This window comes from Zonotrichia albicollis, chromosome 15, assembly GCF_047830755.1.
Source record: "Zonotrichia albicollis isolate bZonAlb1 chromosome 15, bZonAlb1.hap1, whole genome shotgun sequence".
Classification (NCBI taxonomy): Eukaryota; Metazoa; Chordata; class Aves; order Passeriformes; family Passerellidae; genus Zonotrichia; species Zonotrichia albicollis.
This window is the reverse complement of record NC_133833.1, coordinates 8,650,137-8,673,462: the sequence shown is the minus strand read 5'-3', so window position 1 is coordinate 8,673,462 and position 23,326 is coordinate 8,650,137. Positions and strand designations below refer to the sequence as shown.

At 44.4% G+C, this 23,326-nt stretch overlaps 1 protein-coding gene and 1 long non-coding RNA gene across 4 annotated transcripts; one reads left to right on the top strand and one right to left on the bottom strand.

Annotated features, from left to right (window-relative positions):
• Positions 1-4,253: 4,253 nt before the first annotated feature.
• SMIM32 (small integral membrane protein 32) lies at positions 4,254-4,862 on the bottom strand. The gene is made up of 2 exons (XM_074552444.1): positions 4,804-4,862; positions 4,254-4,632 (listed from the first exon to the last, which is right to left on the bottom strand). The coding sequence occupies exons 1-2, from the start codon at positions 4,860-4,862 to the stop codon at positions 4,254-4,256; spliced, it is 438 nt and encodes a 145-aa protein (XP_074408545.1).
• LOC113458821 (uncharacterized) lies at positions 4,276-21,010 on the top strand. 3 transcript variants are annotated; one of them, XR_012582832.1, is made up of 4 exons: positions 5,697-5,835; positions 11,286-11,329; positions 18,689-18,988; positions 20,398-21,010. It is a non-coding gene; the product is annotated as an uncharacterized LOC113458821 (long non-coding RNA). The 3 variants fall into 3 exon arrangements; XR_012582831.1 differs by lacking the exon at positions 5,697-5,835 and adding an exon at positions 4,276-4,400 and having other exon boundaries at positions 18,689-21,010; XR_012582830.1 differs by having other exon boundaries at positions 18,689-21,010.
• The last annotated feature ends 2,316 nt before the right edge of the window (positions 21,011-23,326 follow it).

The window sequence follows — 23,326 nt, the reverse complement described above, 5'->3', positions numbered from 1 at the left end:
AAGTCTCTTAGAGAAACTGCTGATGGCAAACTCAGGAGCCACTTGAGACAGCTCAAAGCTGTGTGTGTGACTTTGACTTCAGACACAAAACAGACAGAATGGGCTCTGTTCTGTAAGAGCCAAATAGTGACTATTTTTTTCTAAGATTTCAGATCTCTGGCGAGCAGTGTCACTAAAAAAAAATTAATAGAAGCAATTCTTAAGTTTCCTCTAAGAAATTGAGATAAATGCAGCATATTGAACTTAAAAGTGCAAATTTAGGAGTGACCAGGCTGTGTCCATTAATAGAATTCAGCAGTGGTGCTCTATGCAGATGCTCAGCCCTGCAGGGAAGAATTTGATGATACCAGGAGGGCAAGAAGAGGAAAAGAAATCCTCTGATCCACATCCTGAAAAAATGGGACTGTGTACCTTGTTGCCCTGGAGACTTTCTGTATGGATTAATGGATTTAGAGCAAACTTCTCTACTTACACATGCAGTTTCTGGAAGAGAGAACCTCCTAAACACAAACGTGCTGTGAGCACAATCCAGGTCTTCCTTTCCCCATCTGTCTGATGTATCTTCCATTGTTTTAAATGTTTCAAGTATTAGGTAAGTAAAGCTCCTGGCTCTCAAAATGTGTAGGAGAGCAAGGAGCATGGGCAGAGCAGTGTCCAGTGGGGACAGTGCCTTGGCAGAGCTGAACTGAACCTTTTGATCTGTTGGGGTCAGCTCTGGCCACACTCTGCTCTGTGGGAGTGGGGCAGCTGCTTGTCACCAGGAAATCAAGGCTTGAACCTGCTACAAGAATGTCCTTACAGCAAGTGAGTTACAAATTGCAGTGGCCCCAGTGGTTTGATACGGTTTGGAGAGTGTGATCATGTCACACAGCCTTGCTGTGCCGCACTGGCTTGGTTACCGGGCTGACACCCCACACAGACATGGAATATTTAGCTCTTAGGTTTTATTCTTTGCTTTTGTCTTGCTGTGCAGTTTCCCTGACTTGTGAGTCCTACAGGTGAGCTCTTTCCAGCAGAAACTGTCATGGCCATGTGGCATGGGGTACAGAAAACCCTCAGCTCCTGATTTTTTAAGGGGAGAGGGAAGTGCAGGAGGACCAATGCTCATGGGGAAGCCCACCTGCAGCAGGAAATGTGAGAAGAAAGATGGGTCCTGCTGGAGCCCCAAATGTCACCAAACCCAGTGTTCAGGTAGAGCAATGGGATGGGTGAGCTCCCAGTTTGGAATGCTCTCCCAGAGGAGCTCAGAGCTGCTGGTTCCTCCCTGGTTACTCAGTACAGGGCTGTGGCAAACTCCCCATGGGCACTGCCTGTGCATTCAAACAGAATGAAATACCACAACAGAATGAAATATCGCAATAATAATAATAATCCATTGAAAGAGTGGCATCGGCTTCAAAGCATCTTCAAAGTGATGAGTTGTTTCCCTGGCCCAGAGGGAGGGTTAGAACCCTCCTTAACTCTCAGGGTCAGATTCAGCAGAGCGCTTAGCTGTGCATGTGAAGTGTATGAATGCTCCTCGAAGTCTTACAGGGGCTGCTCATCTTTTGAAAGCAAAGCCTATAATAGTAAGAGTTTCTCTGAATGGGGACCACTCTGCTTCTCACAGCCTCGTGGCCCAGATTCCTGATGTTTCACTCATATTTCGTGTTTCAGTGTATTGACCTCCAATCTGCCTTGAGGAAAAGCCATCAGGAGGGGGAGGCTGCTGCAGGGTGTGTTAGAGGCTCTAAAAAGGCACATTGAGAAAATGAGATTTGGTCAAAGACACAGGGAATGGTGTGTTTGTGTCAGGGGCAGGGCAGTGACTGGCAGAGTGAGGGAAAGGGATGGAGGATCCATGTAGGATCCCACATGTGTCATATATCCAATAAAACAGTTCCAGCAAGTGAACAATGCCTGTCAGTCCCTCCCTGGTGTGCTTGTGGTTGGAAAGTGGATTTTTTGGCCAGCTTGAATTCTGAGCCTGGTAAAACACAAAGTTTTCTACACATATGTTTCATACATTGGCTAAAATTATGGTGGTGCCCCATCCCTGGAAATGCTCAAAGCCAGACTGGAAGGGGCTTGGAGCAACCTGGCATTGGAAAATGACCCTGCTCATGCAGAGGGGGTGGTACTGGATGATCTTTAAGGTCCTTTCCAACCCAAGCTGTTCTGGGATTCTATGACTCTGAATATCATTAATGAAGCTTTCTTCTGCAATAGAAATGATCCTGGATATTGATGAGAGCAACCCAGGGCATGGATAAAAGCATTCCCAGAAAATCAGTTAACGCTCTCAGCATGACAGGTTCTTCTGTAGTATTACTCTAACCAGGCTGTGGAAAAAAACAGGATTATTCTGGAGCTATTCTTGAATGTTTAAATAAAGAGTGCAAAGCAACATGTGCTCTGTCAGGTTCTGAGGCTTTTGCCAGCAGAAATTCTTAGACCAAACTCATTATGGCTGGTAGCTGAAAAGAAGCTGTCATTACTTAAAAATAAATAAGAAATGCCTGATTTGATAAAACTTGATTTATTCAAAAAGGGCTGAGAGAAATACACTTGCATTTATTGTTGCTTTCTGCATTAATTGGAATTACAGCAGTTAAATTTGGTTCATAGGAAATATTGGCCACATATCAAGGAATAAAATATTGAAATCTGTTATGTAGTAGTTTAGCTTATTGGAGTAAAATAAAACATGGTAACAAAGACAATGACATGGAAGTGTTATCAACTGTGCAATTTCAGGGTTATAAAAGAAGAAGCTTGCAAACAGACTTCCATATATACACTTTTTGTCTGTGTTCTTGAGTGCAAGCCTGCATGTGTGTGTAATTGCATTGTAAAATTACCTCCTTTGGATGAAATAAGTTATCTACACATATATACACGCAGCTCCTCTGGAGTACTCTGCAGTTCAAGTACAGGGTTAGGAGCAGCATCTGACACCACTTTGAACCCATTTCAGATGATCCAATACCCAAAACTACAGCTAAAACAGGATTTAGGACTATTTTTTTAGTTAAATAGGATTTAGGATTTAGCTATCCAGAAACACACTGTATCCAGGTGTTTCTGGATAGCTGCAATTCTGTATGTTGAGCCATTTGATTAAAACAAAACAAAACAAAACAAAGCAAAACAAAAAAAACCCAAACCCCAAGCCCTTTGCCTGCTGTTTGTGGGAATTATGGACACTCTTCCCACATTCATGCAGCTTCATCTGGAATTGTGCTGTAATCAAGTTTATAAGAAATCAGCATCTACAAAATAGCTTGTCACCTACCAGTGCGAAGCAGGAGCTTTTTTTGTTCTGATTTTAGAACGAAATCAGATAGTAATTTGAAATGGTAGGGGCTGCCAGTGACCAGTGTTGAATCAAGCTGTTGTCATATTGATCATTTATACTTCTAATTGGGCTAGGTTTACATGAAGAGCAGGGAGTGGTAAAGTAAAGCTATTCCTATAAAGCTGTGTTTTATGGCTTTCAGAACTTACCCACTTTGTGTATCAAACTTGGAGCTCTCTGCTCACACTTCTCATTAGTTTGCATAATATTAAATATATTAATTTTCTTTCCCCACTTCTCCCCAGCCTGATTATTTTGGTTTCATGCTGTGGCAAATAATTTCCTTTGCAGCTTATGAAAGATGAAAATAAATTCATTAGGTAGTAAGTGTTTCACATAAGTAGTAACTTAAGACTTGATTGATGATGCATTCAAACATCAAAAAACACCCTTAACAGAATGACAATCAAAAATCTAAATAAACATTTTTCATTTTCTCCTCCTGCCTGGCAGGCCTCCCACAGCATCACCATGCAGTTGGGAGAAATGGGTCTAGAAAGTAAACTCATCTCTGTGGAGTTGTTAGGTAAATACACTGTTTTTTTACATTTGATGCTTGGTTTCCTAAACATGGGGGAACAAGCTCCACCAGATGCCCAAATCAGAGATTGTTGTTAATACAATTATCCTTGTATGGACACTGAATGGGTGGATGATGACATTTGCATACACACAGAGCTTAATCTGGAATCACGGGGCGATTTTTTGCAAAAACTGTATCAATTTGCTAAACCATTCTCTTCAGTTCATAACAGAGCTTTTTATTTACAGCTACTCAGTTTGGCATACAGCAGAATTTGGAGCAATCTCCTCCTGCCCACTACTCTAAAGGGGCTCACATCCTTGCACTGGCACATGGCACCAACTCCTCATTGCACAGGGTTTGCGGTGCCTGCTCCTGCTGGCATGAGAGGTGTCAGACAGCTTGTGTCCTCCACGGGTTCCTCGCCTCCCTGAGCGATCTGTCGTAAGGAAGAGTAGCAAAAAAAGAATTTTTCAGCTGGCAGTTTATGAAGAACACAATGAATGTCACAGTCAAGAACAGAAAGAAAAATAGAATGATGTAAGTCACCAGGTCTGGCTTATTTATTTCCCCTTCTTTTAACACCCTGGCTGTCGACATGTAAAGAGCAGAGGAGCTCACGGGTCTCGGGGTGCTGCTCAGGTAGGGCGTGTTGGTCTGAATCATTAGGTGAGCTTCAGTGGCACTGGTGGAATTGAGCAATTCACTATACATGTTCTTGCTTAAATTTCTTCCACAGCAGAAGTAAAACAGGAGGGCAAACGCAGTCAGTCTTTGGCATAGGAAAGAAACAGTGTTCCTGCTTGTAAAAGGATGCAACCCAGCCGCATGTTGTCTGAGACAAATTAATTCACTTGCACTGCTCAGCGACTTTCTTTTAAATCTTCTTGCCTCATATTTACAGCATTTACCCACAAATATGAATCAAAAATGATACAGGTACCTCGTGTCCTGGCCCTGGTTCCCCCAGCACTCCTCGTTTGGGGAAATGCGCTGGCTCATCAGCCGGTCAGCCGGGATGTGCGGGGAAGGCGCTGCGAGCCCGGTGCCACCTCTCCTGCATGGATTAGGGGACACAGAGCCTCTTCAGCAGCGGGCACGGAGCAGGGATGAGCCGGGAGAGCGCTGAGAGCCCGGTGCCACCGCTCCGGCATGAGTTGGGGGACACAGAGCCTCTTCAGCCCCGGGTACGGAACAGGGATGAGCTGGGAGCTCTGAGAAGGCGCTGCGAGGCGGGTGCCACCTCTCCGGCATGGGCTGGGGGACAGAGAGCCTGAGAGCCTCTTCAGCCCCGGACACGGTGCCTCTTCGCCCGGCTGGCAGCGGGCACGGAGCAGCCCCGGCTGGGCTGGCAGCGCTCACTGTCCGCCCAGGGGAGGCACGGTGGTTTTCCGGCGGCTCTGCAGAGGTGGGATGCACATAAACCCGGGGTTAAGCGGCATCTGCCTGCCCGGAGATCCGGCCGGATTTGCCGTCGCGGTTCTCCGCCTCGGGAGGCTCCGCGCTGCTGCAATCCCGGCGCTGGGAAGCATTAGTTGAGTTTCTTAATCCCGGTTAACGCTGGCGCTCTCTGGAGCCAGCGTGAAGAGGCTGAGCTTTCTGCTTGAGCTTTCCAGGCACTCCTTTCATTGCTTTGAGAGAAATAAATTTTAAAAATAATAATTAGAAAAAAAGAGCGATGTCCCTTTGGTCGAGAAAGAAACCCCAAAAGAGCTTCCCTGGGGATGGGTCAGTTCCTTGGCAGCCTCACCCAGCGCTGGGTTCAGCCGAGGCTCGGACTGGGGCAGTGCGGCTCGGTTGGACCCGGCTCCGGCTCTGTTAGACCCGGCTCGGTTGGACCCGGCTTTGCCCCTCGCTCCGTGGGCAGGGCAGGGCACAGGGCAGGGCTGGGTTGTGCTGCCGACCGCTCCGCAGCCCGCGGTGCAGCTGGCACTGACACGATGCTAAAAAGGAAGAGATCTTCGGATAAATTCCCGTGAGTGCCTGAGGCTCTGGCTGGAGGTTTTGAGCTGGGGGAGGGTAGCAAAGAACGGGACAAAAAAGAAGAAAATTGCCTCAAAACCTTTCTTCTTCATCCCTTTATTGTTTAAATCTGGAGTAATCAATGTCCCTTCCTTTTTTTTTTTTTTTTTTTTTTTACTCCTCTGTGATCCCCAGCACCCTCTCCAGCCTGACAATTAGCATGTTAATTCTTTTTTTTCAGCAAATTGCTTTATGCTGCTATTAGCTCCTGGCTGCTCGCCAGCTTGCTCTCACAATCTCCCATGCATCAGATAAGCACCGTTAATACTTTTATTTTAACGCATTGGAACTTGAAAAATGGGCAGGGGAGAGGAAGAGTAACTGGGCAGAGGAAAACAGCACCTCCAGCCCCAGGGTGCTGATCCCAGGAAAAGCTAAAGCTGCTTATGATGAGCTGTTGCAGCCAACAGTGCTGGTGGTTAAACATTTCACTTAGCATAATAAATGTTTCTGCTGGGAGAGGGCGAATGAAGAGAAGGGAAATCTTCTGGTCAGTTAGATTTGAATAAAATTAAATAAAAACTCAACACCCTCTGAGGCCCTGGTCAGCGTGTTCCTCATCTCCTGCCAAGCTCCAGGTGCTCCAGTTAAACCCCGTGTGCCACCAGCAGCTCTGCTGAGTGGCAGAAAGCCGACACATCTCTGTCACATTGCTGTTCACATCCTCCTGCACCCATCCTCAGAAGAGCTATTACCTGTGTGTTTACTCACAAGTCCTGGGGACCCTGCCATCCACAAGGAGTTATTCCTCTATGGAAGGTTTTCTCGACTTTTGTTCCTCTCTCTGTCTCTTTTTTCCTCCCATTTTCAGCCCCAGTGCTCTGCGTGCCTCCTGCTGCTCTCAGGATGGCAGCAGGGCCTTTTCCTGCCTGCCCCCAGAGCTCCTCCTGGGAGCACATCTCCTGCCCACAGAGCCACGGCAGTTACACCTATTTACTCTGCAGGTTCAAAGAACAGGATGCCCAGGCAGGCAGCCGTGGGGGCTGGAAAAATCAACAGAGCCACAGAGTTTGAACTCTCATGCTGAAATGTCTCCTTTCATGCCTCCTTCAAAGAGGGGACTCTGTGAGCAGCAGCACGGCAAGGCTGAATGCCTTCCCAGCACCATCCCATCTTCAGCTCTCTCCTCTTTGAACTGCTTTTGAGTTTAACGTCCTTTTTTATTTATTTCCTTTATTGTTTTCATTAATATGTAAGAAAATCAAGAAGGCATCTTGGGCTGAATCCTACAAATAGTGTGCACAGTCTCAATGTTTTACATGCAGGCTCTCTGCAGATGTTTCCAACTCTGTAATAGGAGGAAAATGCAATAGGAGGAAAAGATGCATAGGGATGTCATGGTCATTGGTGTGTTTCCTCCCTGCATAGAGGTGTGATGCAGGAGAAAGGGCTGTGCCAGGGGTTTGTGGGCATCTTTCACCCCCATCCCTCTGTGATGGTGTTCACAGGGGTCTCAGGCTGAGGGAAGAGAGGAGGATCTGACTCCATGTTTCAGAAGGCTTGATTTATTATTTTATGATATATATTATATTAAAACTGTACTGAAAGAATAGAAGAAAGTATTTCATCAGAAGGCCAGCTAAGAATAGAAGAAGAAAGAATGATAACAAAGGTTTGTGGCTCAGACTCTCTGTCCGAGCCAGCTGGGCTGTAATTGGCCATTAATTACAAACATCCAGCAGGGGCCAATCAAAATTCCACCTGTTGCATTCCACAGCAGCAGATAATCATTGTTTACATTTTGTTCCTGAGGCCTCTCAGCTTCTCAGGAGGAAAAATCCTAAGGGAAGGATTTTTCATAAAAGACATCTGTGACATCCCTCCATCCCTTGAGCCCATGGGGAGCATTCCCCTGGCTGTGTCCCTGGGGGAGGATGGCACAGCCCTGGGCCAGGATGGTTCCCTCACTGCTGGGACAGGACAAAGGTGCTGTTTGCCCTCCCTGGTAAATGCCCCCAAACACCTCCTGGGGCTTCATGCCTGCCCTGCACACACAGGGTGCCCCTCTGAGCATCCTCTTTCCACCCCTCTTCACTGCAGGTTGCACTCAGACACAGAACCAGAGTCTGTATATTTTCCCTTTTGCTCCTGCACAGTGTTCTCTCTCATTCCTGGAAGATCCTTGCCCCGAGGGTGCCGTGTCTCAGCTCTGGTGCCAGAGCTGTGATTGTGTTCAGTGGTCACAGTGCAGCTGCCCAGAGTGGGGATCAGTCCTAGGGGTGTTTTACTGGAGCTTTGTGTGCACACAGGGAGCTCTGAGCTCCTCTTGCTTTTTGGCTGCCTGGTTGGAGCTCATATACAAACTGATGAGAAGCCCTGGGAGTAAATCAGATGTATTTTCTGTGGCACTGTATCCAGGCTTAATCTTAAAACAGCTAAATTGCCATAAATAACACCTTAATTGCAAAAACAAGAGCTGATCCTTTCTCTTTGTTCTCCTTAATTTGGAAGAGTTTTTAAAGTCTTCAGTTCCTTTTAATTTTTCCTCATTAACTTATTCCTTATTTAGTAGTTTCACTGGGTTTGTTTCTTGGTTTGGGGGATTTTTTTAATTCTTTCCCAAGGTTGCCAGCATTTAGTGGCTGATTTTGTGAGTTTTTATGTGCACTGGCAGTAGCACTGCAAGGACAAACACAGGGCCTCTGACTTTGGCTAGAGTTTAATGACAATAAACTTTAGAGTGTTGCAACTTCCTGTCCTGCTTAGAAACTGGGTCAGCATCTCTGGCTTCGGTGGCATCATGGGGACAATGTGGGGCTGAAAGGTTTCTCCTTCCTACCATGTCTGGGTTTGTCTGCCCTCAGATACATTCAAGAGAAAGAAATTTTGTTCAGGTGTTTTGGTGTTTTGTTCAGGTGTTTTGTTCAGGAGTTGGTTGATGGTTGTGGCGACTCAGTGACAGTTCTGGTCCAGTCTTGTGAAATAAACAATGACATAAATGTCCAGAGGTGAGAAGAGGGAGAGCAGAGCCTGCGCCCCTCAGTCCCATCCCTGCTGCCCTCCAGGCTGGCAGGACAATCCTGTTTGCTTTAACAGCTCCCACCACACACAGCACAAACCGTGCCGGGGTGGGAATTGCTGGGCGTGGATCCACGCTCTGAAGGGCTGCAGCCTTTCCCCAGCCCCAGCCTGGTAAATAATGCATGATCTCTGTCATGTGCTTACGCAACCCCTACCACGATAAACACCAACCCAGGGAAATGAAAGTGGAAAGAAACATTATCTTTCTCCCTAATGCAACCATTTACAATCTGCATTACGATCCTTCTGCTCTGCACAGTGAGCAGCAGGCAGGGGGATGTTTCTATTAGCAGACCAGAATGCCACAAATCACGGGCTGGAACTTTCCAGTGCCGCATAAAAGCAGCTTAAAACCATATAAAGGAAAGAAAATAAAAATAACATACAGGGATTATTTCCTTTTCTGTTCGCTCCAAAGGCAAATACTTATTTCCAGGTGCCTGAGTTTCAGATATTTAGGAACATATTTTCAAATGCAGGGCCATAAAATTTAGCACTAGACACCTAATGTGGAGATCTTGCCTTTGGCTCTTAAATATGGGGCAGAATGCCTGAAGAAATTGGCTCAAGTGCAGAGAAGCCATGAAAATGTTTTGTTTCAGAAGAGCTTGTGTGTGTTATTTCAAACTAACTTCTACCATTACGTTCCTCAGGACACGTTTGCACCAGCTAAAGCAGGAACATTTAGGAAGTTTCCAGAAAAGTCTGAGGCAGTGGGGTGGAACTGGGTGATCTTAACATTCCTTGCAACTCAAACCATTATAAAAGGGAGTTTGAGTCTCTTTGGTCAGTGCTGCATCCAGATCCTTTGCTCTTCTCCGGGCTGGGAGGAGTGCGGTGATTCACCCAGCCATGGGATGGGCAATGGGCATCACACACCTCCTGCCATCCCAGTGAGCTTTGCCTCTGCTCCAGTGGGTGTAGGGGAGTGACTCTGGCTGTTCCATGAATGGTGGGAGCATCCCAGCCTCTCTGCCCCGCCTTCCTATGGTGGGCAGCTCCCCACAGCCTCTGGAGGGTTCTGCAGTGGGAAGAGCTTCACCCTTGGTGAGAGGTTGTGTGTGATCATGCACGGATTCCCTGGGTCCTGACAAAAATGGTCATTTCTCTGTGCAGTCACCTTCTTGGTGTGACAGCCAGACAGAGGTTCACCCTGCCAGGAGATGAGGGTGGGCATCCAGTGATCCTGAGGATGCAGCTCCCATACATCCACACAGGCACAACAGGAGAAGGAGGTGCTCTGGAAGAAAAAGCAAAAGGTTTAACTGCAGAGAAAGGTTGTCTTTGGTGGCTTCTTTACACTCAAACAGATCCTGAGTCAAACAGTGCTGGTGTTTCAGCTGAGCTGGGATCAAAAGGGTCCGTGGGGCTGGGCTGGGCTCGGCAGCAGCAGCAAAGCTTCCCCCAGTTCAGGGCTCAGGTAGGCACAGTGGTGCTGCTGCTTGTGCTGGCTCAGGACCATGGCAGTGCTGGCCCTGCAGCACCAGGATGCTCCCTGGGGCTGTTCCTGGCCCAGCCTGGTGCTCTCTGGGCAGGGAGGGAAGTGCAAGGACAGGAATGTGCAGGGACAGGGCTGTGTGCTGTTCACTGGGTCTGTGCGGCCAGCGTTTAACCCCAGTTATTGGGGGGTGAAATTTAGTAAGAAAAGAAAGGATGAAGGGATACAACTTCAGCAAGGTTTCAGTTCTGAATATGGTTTGCTTCTGGTGTCAGCAGTCCCTCACCAACCTGCAATATGAATAAAAGGCAGTATCAGTCCCATCCTGAATAGATCCTCTGGGGATCAGAAAGAGACTTGGGGAGGCTGTGGAAAATTGTGCTTCTCTGTCTCCTATTCATGTCTCTTCTCAAAAGGATTAAAGGGAGTCTTTCTCCAGGCTGCTGCACAAAAGAAATCCCACCTGTGTGTACAACCCTCCTCCTGCCTGTTCCACTGGGATGCTGCAAAACTTCCCATTTAACTGTAGTGTTGACTTCATCGTGGGGAATTCAGACCAGAAGGAGCTGGCGGTCCCCATCATCTCTTGGAAAAGTCTTGAACTCTCAGGCAGAAATCCTCTGGCATCTCCCTCCTTCTCCCTACATTAATTTTGCCAGTATTTGGGATGTCAGGTGTTTGGGATGAGCCAAGGATTATTTGTGAAGCTTCACAGATCATCACAGGGTTCTTTCATTGCCAGAATCTGTCCTTATTTATGGCTTCTTTCTGGTCCAGCTCACCTGCCTGGTGTCAGAAGTGTTTCCTGCTCTGTTCCTGAGCCCTGGGCAGGCTCTGTCAGTGGTGGCAGCTCTGGCCGTGGCTGTCAGGCAGCAGTGACAGCCTGGGGACATGGGGCTTCCCTTTCTTCTCTGGGTATTGATTTTTGCTCTGCTTTTCTTAAGGTTGATATTGGCAGCTCTGAGAGGAGTCAACAGCAAGTAATAAGGTGAGTTATTAAACCTGGTGATTCCCCTTCACACACAGAGGGAAGTTATTTTACAGCCCATGGGTGTTCCTGCCTCCTGCATGCATGCCAAGCCTGTGTGTCTCTGGCCGTGTTCTGTGCAACAAGATTTCTATATTTGCAATATCTTAGTTTGCAAACTCCTCCTTAGTTTGAAAAACAGCCTTGGTAATACTTCCTTACCCTGCAGGGATCCAGAGGATTAATCAGTAAAGGTGGCAAGGTGCTCTGATGTGGAAAAATTAAAAAAAAACCCAACAAACTAAAGAACCATCTATAACAGGGTGGAAGATGGAGCTGAACCCTGGGGGTGATGAAGCTGAAATCTTAATAAGCTATTGACACTGTCTGGAAAGTTACACCATCATCCCACTGGAGTAGCAGTCCCTCAGTGTGGCTGGCTACTGCTTTAAGATGTATTTCCATCTATGACTGTGAAAAAATTAAAGGAAAATTGAACACAGTGTTCCTCAGCAGGCCAGGGATTGGGGAGTTTAATTGCTTGTGTGCTTCCTGATAAAGAAAAACAGTTTTGTGGTTTCTAATTTGTCATTCAGAACACTCTGACTCAAGAAATCACATTGCTTGCTTTTAACTCCAGGGTCTTTTTGATGCTATGATAGAAGCCTCCTCTAAAACACACAGAACCCCTCTGAAAACAGGGGATGGTCTGTCCTCAGCAGAGACCAGGTTTCCTCCAGCTGAAATCTTGTTTGTGTCCTAAGCTGAAGTAAATTATCTGTAGGATGGCAGAACAAAAACTTTGTTTCAATTTCTTTTTATGAAATCCTTAACTGAGAAAAGCAACCTCTTGCCTATTTTTCTGCTCTCTGAAAACACCTGCAGATGTACAAGGGAAGGGTAAATAAATCATTTCCATTCCTACAGAAGAGCTGATCTCAAAGATTTGTGCTGTTCACTGAAGATGCTCACCCAAAAAACAAGACAAAAGGCTCTTAGACCTGTACATCAGGTTTCTATGTCTGTTTATTCCTTGTTCTGGAGTGGAGTCTGAATCCCAGAGAAGGATTTGACATTACAACATTGTACATATTTCCATATTGTCAGCACCTTCTGTTTCAGCTACATTTTATTACAGAAGTGACAATGCAGTGTCCCTGCATGAGCAGACCCAGCCTCAAATCAGATGAAATTTTCCTGGTGATGCACAGATCCTGCATCCTTGTTCCTGTGAGAGGATGCTGGTGAGCCCTTTGGGGAGAGGCAGAAGAGAAGAGAGCCCAGCTGCCAGGGAGGGCTGGAAAACAAGACGTGTGTGAGTGGGAAGCCCAGCTGTCACTGCCTGCAGCAGAGAACCCACCCAGGGTGGCACAGCTCGCCCTTGTGAGCGCTCTGTGTCCTCTGTGTCCCTTCCCAGCTGTGACAGCTCCGTGCCTGGCTCTCCCTGCCTCGGGCTGTAATTAGCACTAATCAAGGCAAGGTGCTGCCCACGCTGCCACAGGGATGGCAGTGCTGGAGCAGCTGAGCTTTGGGGAGCCTGGGAGGAATCTCCAGGCAGGGCCACGAGCAGGGGCTGCCCTGGTCCCCATGGCCACCCCAGCAAATCTACTCCGCAACTCGGGTTATTGAATGTACCTGGAAATAAAATCTATCAATGTGTGACAAGGGTTATTTCAATAATCTAAAATCTTATTGCTTCTGGAATAGCTGCTCCTTCATGGAGCAAGAAGATTGGTTTTAATTTCATTGCCATAGTTTCACGGAAATAAATTTGAGAAACTCAAACTCCGCTATCAGTTAGAAAAACGGCATTTTCTTTTTCCCCACCTGTAACAGTGCTCATAAAACTGCATGAAATATAAAGCAAACAGAAATACTTGCAACTAATTTCCCCCATTAGTAAAGTAAAAACTTGATCTGGTTTTTAACTTTGCAGGGGAAATCAGTGTTAGCAAGAGATGGTTCTTTTGAGGTGATGGAAGATCTTGTTACTCAGTCGTGTTCCTTGCTTAGATAGAAGCAGATACATTCCTGATGTATTTTAATTAGTTCTAAACCTATGCAGGTGAGGAGTACAGAACAGTATTGTTATTAAAATTCATGCTTCATAATCAGAACAGTTAGTGCAGTCTCTGAGAACAGCAAACCAAAGAGCTTTTAACTTTGGTTAACAGTGGAATTATCTAACTCCTGCTATCATTTAGCCCATTGCTAAGTTTTTAAGTAGATAGAAAGGTTGTGATCATAAAGTGAAATTGTTGCATTAAGATCATAAGGAGAAAAGCTGTGATCCTTCTCAAAGGCTACATCAGGCCAGCCATTAATTATGAATGCTCATTAATTATAATGGATTTTCTGCCACAAAATCTCCAACTGCTCTCTTGAACTGAACTTCAGTAGGGCAGCTGTGACAAATGTAGGAGGATTGCCCCCTTTTAAAAGGCTGGGGATTTCTCTCTTGTGGCATCCATGCTGAAACTGAAGCAAAATGACTAATGAAGTAAAGAACCTCATTCTTTAGAAGATCAAAGTCATAAAATTCTGTTAATTCCCTTTGAGACAAAACTATCAATTATAGCAAAGAGATTTTTTTCTCTGTAACTTTTTGTTGCATTTTAAAACTCCCTAATTGTTCCCCAAGCCCATCTTCCTTTGTATTCTGCTACAGACTAATTTACTGCAGTGTCAGGAATCTAAAAAAGGTATCTCTAGGACAAAAAATCAATTATTCTTCTTAAGAACAGAAGTAAGACCCAATTCCTCTTCAGCAGAACCCAGCACAGGCTTTTCGGTTATCAGAGAGTGTTCAGGTACACAAGATCCATGTTCCTAGAAAAGGGGGAGTAAATTTGATATTTTTGTTTAGTGTTTAAGCTTCTCATTTTTCCTTCCTATCTGAGCTGCTTCCTCCTTCTCTTTTTGGGGTTCAGAAATTTTTGCTGAATTTTTGTAGGGTAAATGTCATCTGAACTTCTTCAAATCACCCCTCCCAAGTGTATTTTTGTGTCACTATTCAGTTTTGGGGGAAATCCTGGAAGGTAGGGAGGGCTAGAGATATTTAACTGCATGATTCCAAAACAACTACATTTGGCTGCAGCTTTTAATCTCTCTTTAACTGCAGTTTTTAACTCCTCCAGTGCCAGGCTGTTCCTAGAGCTGCCACCATCACTTTCCACTGTCTTGTGTGCATTTGGCAGAAATATCCCAGATCTGTGTAGTCCCTACTCTGTACCCTGGGGGTGCTCATCTCTTCCGTTAAAAATTTCCACAGAAGTGTTTTTTTCCTTTGATATTTTAGAAAAAAAACCCCCAAATGTAGGATGAAAATGTTGCATCAATATTTTCAATGGTTATTTAGAGAACGAGGCGTTTGGACATGCTTGAAAATACTGCTGGGCACCTATTTGCATGTGTAGGTGCCTAAATATCTGAGAAAAACAACCATCTGGTGTCTCTGGACTCAGATCCTCAGAAAATATGTAGTCTACTCAAACAAAGAGAATTTAGGCACATACATTTCCTTTGATGATCTGCTCAGCTCTTAATATCTCCCTCTCTAATGTGCAGAGGAAGAATACACAAAAGGCTTTGAAAGGCTCTGATGCCTTTGCACTGCCTGTATGTGTTTTACAGATAACATTATGGAAAACTAGCAGGAAACCCCATATATTTTATACAAGTATTCTGCTCTCCAATTTCAACATCCCTTAGAACTCTTACTTTATAAAATGAATAATTGCCTACCTGGTGCCTAGATAGCATTGCTAGTTATTTCAAAAGGCAATGAATTTCTGAAATTATTTTCAGCTACCTCAAATTGCTTCTCCTTAAACACTCATTTTCTTCCATCCTGCTCAAGCAGAATTCCAGATTTCATATATTAATTTCTGTAGAACTCCTGGGTTGTCTATAAGAGAGAATTTGGCCTCAGCATGCCAGAACAGAGCAAGTACAAACCTTTCTGCTGCACACTTTACCTGGGACAGAAGACAGAAGCATCAGCAACTGAATGCAGAATATTTTCTGATCTGTGCATGGTGGAAAGCAACACAAAATCCTGTAATTCTGAGCAGAAGACCATACTGTGCCAGATTTGGGTTGAAGCTCTTGCTGACATAAAGATAATTCCCAGTGGGTGACTGCCAGCAGTCAGTTTTAGTTTGATCACTATTTTAAGTGGACACTGAGAAACACTGGTTTAAAAAACCCCAATCCTCAATATAAGAACTGTTCCAGCTTCCACAGGGCAAAGGCTGGGACAGGGAATTAGTAAAATTATATTAATTTCAATGCTGATTCTTCAAATATAGGGCAATGTCTTGATTCTGAACCTGTTACATGACTTTCTTCCCTCAGTGTTGACAGTATTTAATGCCAAAATTAATGAGATACTCATTGATGCTGGGCCAATTCCCTGACTTGCACATTGTCAATCAGGTAGAAATCCAAATGTTCACCCACTCTCTAAACCATTTAATGTCTCTGACTCCATCAGAAGCACATGACACCTCTTGTGGATCATGTGGAATAAAATCAGATATTCTTTCCTTTTCACTCTGATGGAAAAGAAAGCACCCCACAATTCTCAACTGTGTAATCATTTCCTATGAAATAAATTACTTTATCTGTCTTAATGCTGTCACACTTCTGTTCTCCAGTGATCTACTTCTTCCATCTGTGTGCATAACTGCAATCTTCTCTACACCTACTCTATGTATGCTCAAGTGTCAAAATCCAGGCTCAATCATTGCTGTCATCAGTCTCTTGTTCCTGCTGGGGTAGTGGGTAAAATATCACTGCCCCTCAGACTTCTCTGGGAGATTTCTGCGCTCTCCTTGCAGAGCCTGCATGAGCTATCTGAAACACAGTGTGACTGAGTTGTGCTTTGGTTTTTGTCACCTGAAATTTTCCACTTATGGAATGACAGGGTATTTTCACTGCTGTGTGTCTTGTTTCCATCATGACGGATGCTGCAGTGAAGCATAATTTCAGGAGATATCCACATCACCCAAATCCTCTGAAAGTTGACTTGCTGTTTCTTATTGAGTAATTCTGTGTGACTCATCCTTTGTTCTCTGATACAAATTTTTTTTCACTCGTTTGCAGAATATTGTTCAGACAATTGAGCTTGCTTTCTGAAATCACCATCTTTTCTGGTGAGGCAGCGCAATCACCTTCCCCTTTCACAGAGCCCTGTGAGAGAACGAGGCAACCCATTTGTTACCACCATCTTGTTTGCCTTAAAATACAGATTATACTTGGCTAAACAAAACAACTGCAGGAAAAATGAAAAAGAAACCCTCCTGGAAGTTCTGCATCTCCATAGTTTGACAGGACAGCATGCCTCTCCCGCTGAGCCATGACTGGCTTTGCTCACAAAATGCTCTCATTACCTTCCCCCAAACATGAGGCTGTGGGAGCCCCAGGAACTCTGTACCCCAGGATCTGGAGTGTCAGGCACTGACAGTCCTGCAATGTGGATTTCTTGTGAATCCTGTGCCAGGGGCCGTGCTGCTTATCGTGTCTCATGTAAATAAAATAACCCCTCTTCTCCTGCTGCTGTTGGTATAATTTCCTGTCTCTGGCCCAGATTCCAGGCTGCTCTCAGCATCCACTCCTCAAATTCACAGCTGGATAAATTTTGTGTCTCATGAAAGATTTTGATACTTCTTTGGACTGATTTATTCATCAGCCTAATTAAAATGTTTTGCTCTGGTAGTTCAAAGCCTTTTTTCTCCTTTTCTTTTCTTTTCTTTTCTTTTCTTTTCTTTTCTTTTCTTTTCTTTTCTTTTCTTTTCTTTTCTTTTCTTTTCTTTTCTTTTCTTTTCTTTTCTTTTCTTTTCTTTTCTCTTCTCTTCTCTTCTCTTCTCTTCTCTTCTCTTCTCTTCTCTTCTCTTCTCTTCTCTTCTCTTCTCTTCTCTTCTCTTTCCTTTTCCTTTTCCATTAATGGAAAGGAATCCTTTTTCTTTTACATTGTAAATACAAATTTGTAAATATTCCAAATATTGGGCAAATAGATTTTCCCAATCTATTGTGTTCATCAAAACTTGGTAGGATGCCTGCTCATGGAGAAACAGGAGGCAAGAATTTAAGCATTAACAGCTGTGGGAATGACCTACAACATATGGGACATTTGGTAATTATCCAGTCTGTATTATGTAAGACATAATATCACACGGTTCTGCTAAAACTTGAAAGTAGAGAGAATGAAAATGATGGCAAATGACTGATTGCAAAGATAAAGATTCTCAACTGCATATTCATATTGTTTGGATCTTTTAAAAAAGTCTAAAATTTGCTTGTTGAATTCAAGTTGGTTACAGAGCAAAGGCTCGGCTTTGAAGGATGTTTATTGATAGAAGAAGAAATGTCTGAATCATAAATTTCCACAGCTGAGAACGATTTACAAATGCATGACTGCAGGGACAGGCTGTGAAGGAAGCCTGTGCTGTTTCTGTGCTGCAGAGTGAGCAGGGAGGGTTTCTGATGCGTGTCAGGAGACAGAAGGGTGAGCTTGGACTTCCCAAAGCCCCCCATCCCCAGTGTGTGGTGTTTGATGGCCAAATGAGGCAGCAGGCGTTTCTGCTTCCAGGGGTGAAGTCATCAGAGCAGATCCAGCTCAGAGCAGGGAGAACTGTGCAGTTGTGTGCTGAATAGATCTCAGTAATGAAAAATTAAGTCAGTCTGTCCTACCAGATATGGATGTTGAGTGGGACACTGCAGGGAAAGACTCTGTGTTGGAAAGGCTATCCACTCCTGGGATTTCTACAGGGAAATTCTTTCCCCAGAATTATTCAATGTTGTTGAGCCTAGTAACATATTGGAAAACTAGATCACATGCACAGTGTTTAGGGACCCCAAATGAATTTACAAACCCTCTCTGGGAACTGGTCCAGTATGTAATTTCCTCCCTGACACTGGAACTTTGAGTAACCTTAAGGAGTCTCACTGCACATTTATCTGCTTGGAATTTGGATACCACTACTCTTGGGAAGTATAGCTGTTCTACAATAATATATACCATAATTTTTGAAAACATATGTCTTTGTAATTCTGTACAGAAATGGCAGAGTGAGGGCCAAGGTATTTAGAGATCCTGTGTTTGACACTACAGCCCAAATGATGAGTCCTGAAGAATTCTGTTTCATTAGGGCATAATCTTCCACATTTAAATGCTCAGAAGTTGCCATTTGCAATAGTTCTCAAACTCTTTGCTTAGTACTTACAAATTCATTTTGTGTTGTATTTTGCCTCCTTATGGAATTGCTTCACTTGGATTTACAGAACTCACCCTTGCATACAGAAGGAAGCTGTTTGTGCTGTATCTTGTAATCTGTGTAATCTGTGTACTTGAGTAAATGCATCTTTTATTATTCACAGTTCCAGACATTCTGCTGGTGAAATGTACATTCTGAAAGCAATGCCTGAATCAAGGATGGAAATTGTCCTCTGAGTTATGAGAAACACACACAGCCCAGCCCTGCCTTCTCAAGAAACTCCCTGACAGCTGCTGAAGCCTTGCTGTGCTGTCCCTCAGTGCCACACACTGTGTTGAGAGAACTTTATAAAAAATAAGTGACATATATAGTAAATATCTCCTCTTTGAGCTTGCAGGAGCCTCAGGATCCTCCAGAGCCAAAAGATGATGATGTCCTGTGCTGTTCTTACCATTTGGCTGAGGTAAAAATCTGCTGTGATACGGAAAAATATAAAAAGGAGAGGATTCTGCTTTATGGCTGAAACCACAGCCTGCCACTGAAGGATATTTATTAGAAGTGGCTCAGACACTGCTTACCCTCCTCATTTTGAGTTGTCCCTTTCTCTGCAGTAGAGTTCATTGATTTCATCAGGCCTACTCACGTCCTTAAGTACAAGCACTTCTAAGTGAGGATGAGAGAATTGTACCTTAATCCCTAGACTGTTTCAGACCTTTTTGTCCATCCCCTAAAATTTTTATGCCACCAGAGTAAAAAAAAATATTTGCATCAAAAGTCTTCATCTTAGATAAAAGATTTGAGTTGCTGTTTAAAAAAATAAGTGACACCACCTCTCAAATAGCTGCAGATTCACTTTTCAGATATGCAATTTTTGTTCTATTGAATTTTTTGACATATGGTTATGTAAAACATCTAAAGCAAACTCCATCCATTTACACCCTCCAGAAGGCAGAGACTTCAGGAGTTAATGTGGGATTATTTTTAGCATGTATTCAAGTTTATTCATGCTGAAAGGTAGTACTTATCTTTTGTAATTTTAGAGTAGTTATTTGAATAAAAACATGAGTATAATTCTATTTTAACTGTCATGTGACATCTGGGAACTGGTTCAAACCTCTCTCTTTTGAAGAGGTGGAAATCTCAGCAGTTTTTCCTTCCAACATCTCTGTGGTACACACAATACCTGTGTATGTGTTGAGACCTATGTCTGTAAATAATATGAGTAACAAAATATGAGTAATCTTCTATATGCTGAGAGAACATTATACCAGAAACAAAGAAAGCATCGACCAGAGAAAGTGCAATTTTCAGTGTTCTTTGTAGGAAAAGCTTGTTGAAGTTAAATTATCCCTTAGAGTACAAATTCCATGTTAAGCTGTCACTAGAGACACTGTTAGATAAAAATCTGTGGCTGAGTATTTTCCCTTTAGCTGGGTAAATATTTCTGTTAGCCAACTAACTGAGCCCTTTTGCAAGTTCAGAGATGATCTGTGCAGAGGTTGAGAGTTTCTCATGTTTTGGGGTCACTCCTTATATAACTCTTATGCTGTTTCCACTCTGTAATGGAATAATGAAACACAAGGGGGCTGCAAATTTAGTTTGTAATTTTGGTGGAAGGACTTGGACTGTTTGTCCAAGAGGACACACAGGGATTTGGCTGGGGCCAAATGCGGAAGCAACAGCAGGAGGTCAACAAAATTTCACAAAATTTTATTTGTTCCAAGTTTGATCTACAGGAAGAGGAATATAAACCTCTTAGAGATGATTGTGGGTCTAACACTGGGAAAAGCTTTGCAGTAAAAGTAATAATTAAGTTACAATGATAAGAAGGCTGCAGTCACAAAATGTCAAGTGATCTTTTTGCCTTTGCAGGAGATGCACAATTGTACATTTTGATATTCAAGATAATCTGGGTTGCTCCAGCCTTGGGACTTGCATTGATAGGTCTGTGCTGTATCATCCTGCAGAAAAAATATACCTATATTCACAGAATAATGCCTTTCACAGTCTCTTTCTCAAGTAAACATGCCATAAAAGTATTTGCGAGACTGGGTCTGTTGACAGTGATATTCAAAATGTAATTTTTGATGCATTTTGTGGTATATAGGTAAACCTGACAAGAGAAAGGGATTGTAAAATCATGGTTCAGGCCTTGCTGCTTTGGCTGGGTACAGCTAACAGCTAGCCTGATAAGTTCCTGTGAGAAAGGAACTGAACAGTGAGAATCAGCTTGGATATCAATCTATTCCTGTGGGAACCAATTTGCACCTGTGAGAAGAAAGAAAGATTCTACCCGTGTGAAGCATCTTTTTCCCAGGAGATAAGACTGTAAACATCTCTGGAGAGGAAAGTTTTTGATGGACACGTACAATAAGCCGCTACTAACCAATGAACTGAATTGCCATAAGTTACTAACCAACTAGAATTAAACATGATGCCTTAGAAAACCATTAAAATATGAGCTGTGAAGAATAAAAAATGGATATTCTGGATGAAGACACAGGTGTCATTTTTCCATCCTTACTGTGACAGTATTTCTTCTACTGATCTATATTTCTCTTCAGTGCAGTTTGAAAGCATTTTCCAGCTCTGAGTCCCAGTGACCCAGCCCTGAATGTGCCACTTCCCTGGATGATAACTGAACCCTGAGGCAGTGTTTGTCACACAGCTCAGCCCATCAGTGGAGAGCAGGTTCCTGGCAGTACCCAATGCACAGGAATGAGGGAGTGTGCTCCGTTTTGCCCTCACAGCAGCAGAGAAGTTCAACAGAGCCATTCCTGTAGGATCCCCCTGTTTCCTTCTGGCGTGAGCTGTGTGTGGGGCTGGGGTTGCTCTGGCAGGGGAGGTTGGAGCTCAGCTCCTTCCCAAGGGCTGCACCCATCTCCTGCTGGGATCCCGGCCCCTACATGAGCCTTGAGATCTTCTCAGCATCTGGTCTGACCCCCAGCAGATGTGGGCAGAGTGGGTGACTCCTTCAGCTCCCATAAAACATGAACCAGCCCTTAATTTCAGCTGCTTGAACCCACAGCTGGCTGCAGATTTGGTGGCAGGGCGGAGAGGAAATAATAATTTTGTTCTCATGAGCTGCTAATTTTCACACTGAGTGTGTGTATCTTCTCCTAATCCTTTGCCTGAATGGAATATTTCCATCACTTGCTATTGGAACTAATTCTAGAAGACTGTAAAGAGATCCTGAGCTGAGTGATCTATTGTAATTCACTGAGAAAAGACTCAGCAACCTATATGGATACAAAAAAAAACTGAAGTAAATCCTCTTTGTCTCAGTTACAGGTCTTTTCTCTCGAGTTTGGAATTTCTTAGTGAGAAGAAGCTCCAAGAGATGTTCTGTCCCTCTTAGCAGTGCTGCTGCATAAGAAATAAACTTTGGTAAAAGAGTTATTTAAATGAAGGAGCCATTTTGCATGGATCCTGTCAGCTTTGTTACCATTTCTGATCAAATTGGTCTGGTGGGAGCTGTCCCTGCCTGTGGCAGGGGGTTGGAACAGGATGATCTTTAAGATCCCTTCCAACCCAAACCATTCTGTGATTCTGTGCTCTTTAACACTCCTCTATCCTGCCTCTCATTTGGAGAGTGGCCACTTGGGCAGGCTGTTCCTGGGAGTGTCAGGATCCAGCCCTCTAGGTTTTACAGAGATGGATTGAAAGGAAACAGCTCTGTGCCCAGCTGTCCATCCCTGCTGCCAAGCCAGGACAAGCACTCCCCTGGCCCTGGAGAGAAATCAGACCAGCATTTCTCCAGTTGTTTTGGGAATAACTACTGGTACAATAACATGATGGAGTCTAATAACTCTTTGATGTGATAAACAGTTGTTTTGTGTTGTGTCTGTCTTCCTTGGGAAGGTGTCAGTGCCATCCCTCCTGCCCCTCCAGGGTCCAGAAATGCCCTTTCATCCTCAGACAGAAAGCACAAAAGAAAAGGTCTGTCACTGACCCACCCTCCCCAGCGTTGGTGTTCCACCCTCACAGGTCTACCCTCCCCAAAAGCCAGAGCAACACCCCATTTATCTGAGAACTGCACTTTTGATCCCTCCTTGAGAGCATCTCTCCTCTCCAGCCATCCCTCCCCATCGCCCATCACCCACCTGTGCCCTTGCTGGGAGCCCAGCACCCCTGCATGACCCAGCAGGACCAGCAGAGCTCAGCAACAGCCAGAACTTTATTTCTTTACCCTCAGGCCTTCCCCATTTTGTTACTCTGTTCTTTGCATCAGTAACTGATAAACTGAGGCAATCTCCTTTCTCCTCTTTCCACCTGCATCCTTTGCTTCCCTCAAGGGCTGCATCACTGCTCCTGCATCGCGGAAATTGCTCTGCTCCTACTGTTGGTCTCTGCATTGTTTTTCTGAAGCAGAGTTTTGGGTGGAATTGCCTAAATCTGGAGAAACACCCCCATGAATCAGACCCATTTTATTCTTTTGATTGACTTCTCTTTATAAATGCTTGGTGGGAAGTGACATGGTGAGACAGATCCAAAACCCAGCAGTGACTTGTCCCCAGAGGAAGCCCTGCTGCAGCTTGTGACATACACACCCTGGGCCCTGCCAACCCCTGCACTCCTTGCTGCTGACAATTTTAAGTCTGTCAGTACTGAAAGTAAGGCAGGAACTTGTCCCTGACCCTGTTAAAAAAGTCTTAATACAAAAATTCATCCCTGGTGGGCTCCAAGCACATGGCAATTGGCAGGAGCTGCTGGCAGCAGGTGGATGGCAGCTCTGGGGCTTTGGAGACCTGTGTTACACATTACTTTTGGTTTTTGGCTTCAAGAATCAGGAGAACAGCCC